The sequence below is a fragment of the Myotis davidii genome, unplaced genomic scaffold, assembly GCF_000327345.1.
Source record: "Myotis davidii unplaced genomic scaffold, ASM32734v1 scaffold495, whole genome shotgun sequence".
Taxonomy (NCBI): domain Eukaryota; kingdom Metazoa; phylum Chordata; class Mammalia; order Chiroptera; family Vespertilionidae; genus Myotis; species Myotis davidii.
In genome coordinates this window covers 846199-856664 of record NW_006286239.1, presented here as the reverse complement: position 1 = coordinate 856664, position 10466 = coordinate 846199, and the positions used below count along the sequence as shown (strand labels likewise).

Here is a 10466-nt window from a genome sequence, read left to right as displayed (position 1 = left end):
TGCACAATTTTTTGTGCACCGGGCTCTAGTCATTACATAAAAGGGTACGGTCTTCTATTTCAATAGTTTTATTCATTTCAAACGGGCCGGATCCGGCCCGCCGGCCGTAGTTTGCCCACGGCTGCTCTAGTCATTACATAATAGCACTGATTAGAGGATGTGGCAATTAAACCTGATTCATTAGGCAAATTAATAAACTGGGTAACTCACAATATGCCCAAGTCCACAACTGCTAAGTGAGAATTTCTGGGGCTTGGCTACTCACACTGTGGTCACCTGCAAGCTGCTTAGAAATGCAGAATCTCATGCCTAACCCTAGAGCTACTGAATCAAAAGCTGTGTTTTAACAAGATCTTCCAGTGACTGCACATTAATTTGAGAAGTACTGCTTTAAGGGTGTAATCCAGAATGTGTATTTTTTTAAAAAGCTCTTCCAGTAACTTTGACAATTGTTGACTTTGGGAATCCAATAAGAAAACTCCTGATACTTTTAATGATAATCCTGCATTATAAAAGAAAAGTATAAATTATGTTCAAAATGTATTTGGTTTTTCTCCTTTTCTTTATAAACCTAAAAGGGAGGGAAAATCACTCATAACTGTACCTCCTTGACATATTAATAGGTTTTAAAAAAATTTCCTCTTATTTAGAACCACATATTTTAAAAAATGTTATAACCAAAACATTAGACTACAACTTTGTATATGCATCTTCTATTTATAAAATAAGAAAAAAATGTGTAAAACATTTTAAAAAGTTCTTCATCCAACTGGGTTAAAGTAAAATTTGGGGGCTTAAAGTTATGAACTTCTGTTAAGTAGAAAACTCATTTCAAAAACAATGCTGGAGAAATATATTTCATTCTACACTGAAAGACAATTAAAAAGAAAAGAAAAAAGAGAAAGAAATGCAGGCTCACTATCATCTTCAATTGAATATCAACAACCTCTTAAAAAAAGTCAAACTCTTGGCTCTGAGACTTGTATTTTTTCCTAAAGAGACAGTTATCTAGTGGTGACTTCCCAGACTATACTTACAACTCTTGTGTATGTGATAAGAGAGCTCAAATGATGATAATAATAATACCCAAGCATCATTAGGCATTAATAATAGCAAGGCATTATTAGAAGAAGTCTACATGCATCAGCTCAATTAATCCTCTTGATGACCCTATGAGATAGGTACTATTTTATTCTAAGTTTACCAATGAGGAAACAAAGTCATGGAAAGGGTAAGTGTCTTGCCTAAGGTTATAAGTGTTAAAAGAGGAATGGGGAAGGTGGCTTCAGAGCCCAGTTCTGAACTTACTCTGCTATTAAAACAATGTGTTAGCAGAGCAACATCATTCTTATAAGAAGGCAAATGTGTGGAAAATAAAATCACAAGTAAAAAAAAAAAATATGTAATCAATTAATTTTCTATTACATTAAGACAGGGGATCAAAATAGTTGAAATGGCTATGCCTACACAAAATACTCAGTAACTGAATGAGTTTATGAGTGGGAAAGTACCCTTAGAACTAATTGTGTAAAAGTTAATAAAATTTTTATGTTCTATAAAAGGATGAACTGTCTTTAAAGAACTTAGAATAGGAAGGAATAGGGATTAACCTTATTTCTCAATCATAAGCTTCTATTTTGACTAAAATCACAAAATATTCTTTTGTGTATTATAGTGCATTTATATTTATTCATATAAATTTATTAATTGCCACGGGAAATAGCTGGAACATTTCTTTAAATTATAGGATTATTTTACATAAATTAGAGACTACTGAATATGTTTTAATTGGTTGAAACATAAATAAGTTATTGGTAAAATAATATATAATCCATTTAGCTTCAAATCTCATCAATATCTTAGTTATTAAAAATTAGTACCTTGTACTTTTCGACTTCTTCCTCAATTTTTTCAACAACAGCTGCATCCAGAATTTGTAAATCACATGAAGAACGAGACAATGTACTGACAGGATGTCCCTTTAGCCAAGTAATAATTTCTTGAACTTTCTCGGCACTACATTAAAAACAGTAATTGTTTCACATTGATTACAACTTTGTGAGGGCTTATTACAAAAGGTCTGATATAAAAAATTCTGAGGGTTGTAAAATATAAAGACATCAAATATGTTATTAAAAATTAATCATTGCATTTAATTGGGAATAATTATAAATCTAATATAAACATGAACATGTTAATTCTCAGTAATTTTCTAAAAATCACAAAATTAGTTTAAAAGTACTTTTATATAAATTAAAAAATTACATTAAGATCTTAAAGCAAAAGGAAAACAATACAAAACCCTCTCCCCAAAAGTAATGTAAATTCCTGATAAACTACTATTGTACCTTTACTGGAACCACTAAGATGAACTATGAGGCCATAAATGCCACACATTTTGCTTACCCATTCTCATTTTCTCCAGGCCAAATGTCATCTTCATAGAATACATCCTCTTGGCTATTTTTGGCTATATAACTAAATAGTTAAGTAGCTCTAGCCAAACAAACAAACAAACAAACAAACAAAATACTGCTTTAAAAATATACATATGGCAAACTTCACATGAACTTCTGATCAAACCATTTTGGACCCTAAGGGAATAAATAAAATATACTGAGGACTGATTATTATACACAGAGTATTAATAAGGGATAGAGACGAAAATATTTGAAAATATTTACAGGCCTACAAAAACTTCACACTAGGTGAGGGAGAAATGATTCAATTTCTAAACTATAATAAACTTCACTTACATATTAACTTCAGTTACTGACTCTGTTCTCCTTAAATCATAATGGACAAAAATAATATCTACAGGTTGATTTTCTAATTTTTAGAACAAAGCTAGAGCATGCCACAAATTAAATATATTAAAAGATTCTTCTGATATTTCTCAAAACTCCATTGTTTTCTTTATAGTGCAGATTGAAGGTGTGTGTGTGTGTGTATGTAGTGAAAACCCTTTTCCCTAGTTAATTTCTAGAACACTGGAAGTCAATTTTCCTCTCCACATCTGTCCTCTAAGAAAAAGGCTGGAGGTCACACCTCTTAGGGAAACTAGCCAGTCTCAAGGGAAAGATATACATATAGGTAGTGATATTTGCAGGTCCTCTGCAGAAATAGCCAAGTCCCACCTGACAAGCCCCACCAAAACAGACTAAGTATCTAATCAGCTGTTTAGTGCCTCACTCTTAAATATGATTGGACACCTAAGAACGACCAACAAATAAAAAAAATACCTTTAACATGAAAGCAGAGATGAACAACAACAAAAAAAGACAATTTGTAAAAAACAGAAAATATAAACAGAAGAAGAAACTCTGGAAGTACTATCTTCAGAAAAATGAAAGAAGATATTTCACTCATTATAAGAACAAAATATTTAAAAAGGAATGCTAGAGAATAAGGACATACTTTTAAATGAAAGATAAGTGAGAATTTTAAAATGATATAAGACGCAGTTGAAGTCTCCCACGAAGTAGAACAAAAGTATAAGAATACAGTATAGAGGGGAAAGGATAAGGTGGCAGCGATGGCAGTGAGAGAGTGTGAATGAGTGAAGGAGCAAAAGGGGAGTGTGTGCACATGTGCGGTGTGTGTATGTGTGAGTGAGGGACAGTTAGATCCTGCAGGAATCTTGGGGGCTGGCAGACTGGGCTCTCCTAGATGGTGATCCCCTGCTACTGCTGCAAGCACTCCTGTGGCAGCTGGCTGTGACACAGAAACCAGGCCATCTTGAAGAGGAAAGCTGCTGTGACTAGGAGCCCAGCCTCACCACCACCCAGATTGGCCTCAGACACCATCCAGACCTTGCAGCAACTCCAGTCAAAGACCTGCTACCTCATCTGCAGACCCATAGACTCTGGGACTCCAGCCTCCCCGACTGCAGACTCCTGTGAGTCCTGGTGTGTGTGCCTCTCCTGCCAAGCCTGCTGCTTCAGCCATAGGCCTGCACCACTCAGTGCCTCCTTTGGTGAACCTTGGAGTGTGTGACCCTCCCGCCAAGCTCACTGCTTTAGCCACAGGCCCCTTGCAACTTGACAACTGGACCCATTGGTGAGTGTTGGCATATGTGCCCCTCCCGCCAAGCCTGCAGCTTCAGCTGCAGACCGCATGCGACTTGGTGCCTGGACCCCTTGGTGAGACTTGAGTGCGTTCCCCAATGCAAAGCACACCACAGGTTCCTCCCCGCCGGCATGGACAGAGCTGTCACATGGTGCACGTACTACCCCCAGCACAAGTCAGTGATGCTGGTGCTACCTGATGTGCCCAGCCACAGGTCACAGGACCACGCTCCATGTGTGTGGCCTTGGGTACTGGGGCAGCACAGTGAATTGCATGCTGGAGGGCTCTGGGCCCCCACAGGGAGTCACACACCAGAGAAACTGTGCATGTGCCCTTACTGACCCCGAGAATATGAAGTGGGCCACTGAGAGACCAGAACTGGGGGAAAAGGTAGTACAACTCAGAACAGAGACAATAAGGTGTGAAATCTCAAGGCAGACACAGCCTCTGGTCTAGGGAGTGCCAGATCATTGAACCGCTAGGGACTTTAACACCTCAGACTCCAAGCAGGGAACCAAAGGCAGGAAAGAGACCGCAAGAATGGGGGGACGGGACGGGGACAAAGAAACAACCCCAAAGGAAAAAAAAAAAGGAAAGAAAACAATTGCCAGAAAAAGAATTAAATGAAATTGAGACATGCAATATGTCAGAATGCAATATGTCAAAAAAAGAATTCAGAATAAGGGTCATACAGTTCTTACACTGGCTCTATGAGAAAATCAACAACTTATGTAAGAATCAAGTGGAGATCAAGACTGACCTAGCTACAATAAAAAAACACAATGGAAGGTTTCTACAGTAGACTAGAAGTAGAGAATCAAATTAGTGAGAAAGAATACAGAGCAAAAAGACACACTCAATCTGAAGAGCAATTGGAGAAAAATACTAGAAACCAGGAGGAGAGCTTAAGGGAGCTTTGGGACAACATGAAACGAAGTAACATCATATTATAAGAGTGCCAGAATGACAAGAAGAGGAGCAAGGATTAGAAGACCTATTTGAAGAAACAATGACAGAAAACTTTCCTGATCTGGGGAAGAAAAAGTCACACAAGCACAAAGAGACCCAAACAACATGAACACAAAAAGACCCACACTGAGACATGTCACAAATACAATGGCAAACGTTAAGTACAAAGAGAGAGTCTTAAAGGCTGAAAGAGAGAGACAGAGTTACCTAAAAGGGATCTCCCATTAGATTATCAAATGATTACTCAACAGAAACACATCAGGCCAGAAGGGAATGGAATGAACTGTACAAAGTGCTGCAAAACAAGGGACTAAATCTAAGAATACACTATCCAGCAAGGAAATAATTAAAAATTGAAGGTGAAATCAAGAGCTTTGCAGAGAAAAAAGACTAATGGAGTTTATCACAAGCAAGCCAGCAATGCAAGAAATGCTAAAGGGACTGCTGTAAAAAGAAGAAATAGAAAGGGTAGAAGAAACACAGGAATAAAGTACAGAAATGGCTACAAACAAGTACCTATCAATAATAACCTAAACGTAGATGGATTAAATGCTGCAATCAAAATACATTGGGTGGCTAAATGGATAAGAAAACATGACCCATATATCTGCTGTGTACAAGAGACCCACCTCAGAGCAAGGGACTCACATAGATTAAAAGTCAAGGGATGAAAAAATATTTTTCAGGCAAATGGAAATGAAAAAAAAAAAAGTTCGTGCAGCAATACCTGTATCTGACAAAATAGACCTCAAAGTGAACGCCATAACAAGAGATAAGGAAGGCCATTTCATAATACTAAAGGGATAGATACAACAAGAGGATATAACTCAGGTGAACATATATGCACCCAATGCAGGAGCACCCAAATACATAAAATAACTCCAGGAAAATATCAAGGGAGAGATGGACATAAATCTATATAATAAAAGCCTAATCGACGGTTGTGGTGCAATGGCCAGAATGATCCATTGCTATGATGTGCACTGACCACCAGGGGCAGACACTGAACACAGGAGCTTCTCTCTGGTAGTCAGTGCACTCCCACAGGGGGAGTGACACTCAGCCAGAAGCCGGGCTCATGGCTGGCGAGTGCAGCGACGGTGGCGGGAGCCGCTCCCACCTCCGTGGCAGCACTAAGGAGCAGCGAGCCGAGAAGTAAGGAGCAGAAGCAGGAGGGCAGTAAGAGTGAGGGGTCCCAGACTGTGAGAGGGATGTCTGACTGCCAACGTAGGCCTGCTCCCCGCAGGTGGACATCCCCCGAGGGGTCTTGGACTGTGAGAGGGCACAGGCTATGCTGAGTGAATTTCCCCCCAAGTGCATGATTTTTGTGCAGCGGGCCTCTAGTACAATCATAATAGGGGACTATACTACCCCATTGATATCCCTGGATAAATCCTGTAGACAAAAAAATCCACAGGAAACAGCAATCCTAAATGACTCACTAGATCAGAGTGACTTAATTGACACCTTCAGAACATTTCACCCCAAAGCTAAGGAATATACATTCTTCTCAAGTGCACATGGGACATTTTCAAAGATAGATCACATATTAGGAAACAGGCTAAGTCTCTTCAAATTCAAGAAGAATAAAGTCATATCAAGCATTTTCTCAGATCACAATGGCATAGTATTAGAAATAAACTACAATAAAAACAATCAAACAAATTCAAACACTTGGAGGCTAAATAGCATGTTATTAAACAATGACTGGGTTGCCAAAGATATCAAATAAGAAATAAAAACATCCTGGAAACCAATGACAATGAAAACACAACAATACAAAATCTATGGGACATCACAGTGAAAGTAGAACTGAGAGGTAAGTTCATAGCATTACAGGCCTACCTAAATAAATAAATAAATAAATAAAACAAAAAGCGGCAATAAATCCAATTTTAGCACAGCCTCAACCATCTAGGGGGAAAAAAGATAAGGATGAGAAGAATCCTACTGTGACATATCCAGTTCTATGTTGGTTGCAGTAACAAGATTTTAGTAGCCTCATAAAAAATCCAAAAACTTCAAGAGGAAGGAACACTTCCAAGCTCTTTCTATGAAGCCAGCACACAACTTAACAAAAGGAAGATAAACAATCCAATCCAAAAATGGGCAACGGACCTAAAGAGAATACTTTTTGAAAGAGGACATATAAGAGACATATGAAAACATATGCTTAAAGTCACTAATCATCTGAGAGATGCAAATCAAAACAATAATGAGGTACCATCTCACACCTGTCAGAATGGCTATCATCAACAAATTACAAGTGCTGGTGAGGATGGGGAGAAAAAGAAACACTCTTGCACTGCCGGTGGGAATGCAAACTGGTGCAGCCACTGTGGAAAACAGTATGACGTTTCCTCAAAAAATGAAAAATGGATCTGCCATTTGACCAAGTAATCCCACTTCCAGGAATATATCCCAAGAAATCAGAAACACCAATGAGAAAGGATATATGCACCCCTATGTTCACAGTAGCACAATTTACAATAGCTAAGATTTGGAAACAGCCTAAGTGCAAATCAGTGGATGAGTGGATTAAAAAATATGATACATCTATACAATGGAATACTATGCTGCTGTAAAAAAGAAAGAACTCTTGCCACTGGCAACACCATAGATGGACACGAAGAACATTATGCTAAGCGAAATAAGCCAGTTGGAGAAAGATAAGTATCACATGATCTCACTCATTTGTGGAATATAATGAACAACATAAACTGATGAACAAAATTAGATCCAGAGACAGAGAAGCATTGAATAGACCGTCAAACTTCAGAGGAAAGGCCGGGAAGGGTAAGAGATCAACCATGCATATAAGCATAACCAATGGACACAGACCACTAGGAGGGTGAGGGCATATGCTGGGGGGTGGGAGTGCCTGGGGAACAGTCAATGGGGGAAAAAGGAGAGACATATGTAAATACTTTAAACAATAAAGGATTAAAGAAAAAAAGAATATACTATAGAAAAAGGATGAGAAGAGATAAAGGAAAGTAGGGCAATTGATCCAGAAGGTCTAGCTACAATCTAGAGTTCCAGAGAGAATAAACACAGTATTTTCTCTCTCTATTTTAGCAAAGGAGCTCTACAATATAAAATTAAGTTTCTATGTGTGCTTCATAAAGGTAGTGAAGTAGGTAAACACTATGTTCATCTCCCCCCATGACAATTTCCAAATTGCAACTAATCTGTAGAACAGCCAGCACTGAAAACTGCCTGAAGATTAGCTAAACAGATGCACTACAAAAAAGGATATACAGAAGAAACCACATCAAGAATGGTAAGAAGGGCCAAGGCGTAAAATGGGCTGGTCCCATGTGTGGCATCTGAACATTAGGAGAGGTATCTTGGATGTGGAGGTTCCCCCTGAGTAGCAAAGTATCCCAGTCACACCATGGGCTCCCCTAGACTAGAGATCAGTGTCAGGAAGAAAGTCCCCAAAATTTCTGGCTGTGAAAACCAGTGGAGATAGTGTATGAGTGGAACTGAGGGCTGTTGGAATTCTAGGCATTCCTCTTAAAGGGTCTGCACACAGACTTATTGGCTGATGGTCTCACTTTGTCTGAGCTCCAGCGTTGGGGCAGCAACTCAAAAGGTGCCAGGGATACACTAAAAGGAACTGAATTGTCTAGTTCATGGTGAGAGTTGAAGGGGCAGCTTTCTCCAGACACAATGCTGGCATATGCCACTGTACCTTTGCTGAGCCTTCTGCCACCCAGCCCAAAGGTGCAGGCTGAAGTGTTCACAGGAGCCATTGTTCTTTGTAGAGCCATATCCCTACCCAGCTAGCAGGCACAGGGAGGCACCAAATCTGAACGACCAGTAACTTGGGTAATGCAGTTCACTCCTGCCCTGATGATTCCCTGAGACCATGCCTACCCAATTTGCAACAGGCTATATAACCTCTTTCGGCTTCAGTTATACAAAATTGGCTGGCCTTAGACAGCACTGGAGCACTTCCCAAGAGGCCCCAGAACTAACACACCTGTTGACTGGCTTCTGATCACATCAACACCATCTAATCAACTCCACAAAATGACACATTCAAAAAGAGAACTAGGCAGGCACCAGAGCACTGCTACAGCAAATCCTGGTACCTGTAGTTAGCCCCTACACAGCAGCTCATCAGCTATAGTCACAGCCAGACAGCCTGTGGGCCAACCCCACCCACTGACACTGCAACAGCAATCACATCTCAACTACAACAGAAAGGCCCAAACAGCCGATACAAGAAACACTACTGGAGCACCCAGCTAAGGTGATGAAGGAGACTATGGCCACTGGGCCATACACGACTTTTTTTTTGACACCTACTATATACTAGTAAGGACACTCTACCAAAATTAGGAGACGTAGAAGATCTACCTAATACGTAGAAACAAACACAGGGAAGCAGCCATACTGTGAGGACAAAGAAACATGGCCCAAATGAAAGAACCAGACAAAACTCCAGAAAAAGAACTCACTGAAATGGAGATAAGGAACATACCAGATACAAAGTTCAAAACACTGATTATAAGGATGCTCAAAGAACTTATGAAAAGGTTAGATAAACTTGGTGAGAACTTTGACAAAGAGATAAGAAACATCAGAAAGAACCAGTCAGAAATGAAGATTACAATAACTGAAATGAGCATACATTAGTTGGAGTCAACTGCAGATTAGATAAAGCAGAAGATCAAATCAGCATCTCAAAAAACGAGGTAGCAGGAAACACATAATCAGAAGAGCAAATAGAAATAAAATTATTAAAAAAAATTAAACAGCCCTGGCTGGTGGTTTTCAGTGATTAGAGGGTTGGCCTGTGCAGCAAAGAGTCACGGTTTGATTCTGGTCAAGGGCATGTGCCTGGATTGCACATTCAATCCCTGGCCCTGGTTGGGGCACATGGGTGAGGTAAGCAATCGATATGTCTCTCACATTGATGTTTCTCTCTCCCCCTGCCCTTCTACTCCCTCTAAAAATCAATGGGGAAAAAGTATCACTGGGCAAGGATTAACAAAAATAAACAATTGAAAAACCCACACAGAGATAATTTAAGGGACCACTGGGACAATATAAAGCATAGCAATGTTCACACCATACGGGAACCAAGAGAAGGTAAGAACAAGGAAATGAAAACCTATTTGAATAAATAATGATGGAAAAGTTCCATAACCTGGTGAAGGAAATAGAAATATAAGCCCAGGAAGCATAGATAGTCCCCAACAAAACAAAATGAACTCAGAGGCCCACACCAAGACACAATATAATTAAAATGCCAACGGTTAAAGACAAAGAGGGAATCTTTTTTTCTTTTTAATTCTCACCTAAGGATATGTTGTTATTGATTTTAGAAAAGAAGGGGGGGGTGGGGAAGAGAGAGAGAGAGAGAGAGGGAGAGAGGGAGAGAGAGAGAGAGAGAGAGAGAGCGAGCACGAAACACT

The 10466-nt window shown here is 39.5% G+C and overlaps 1 protein-coding gene across 1 annotated transcript in view; it reads right to left on the bottom strand.

Annotated features, from left to right (window-relative positions):
- XRN1 (5'-3' exoribonuclease 1) overlaps positions 1-10466 on the bottom strand; it is a 203723-nt gene that overhangs the window by 42640 nt on the left and 150617 nt on the right. Inside the window, 2 exon segments of the mRNA XM_006757506.2 lie at positions 1881-2016; positions 2407-2496. Coding sequence (XP_006757569.1) covers positions 1881-2016; positions 2407-2496 — 226 coding nt within the window.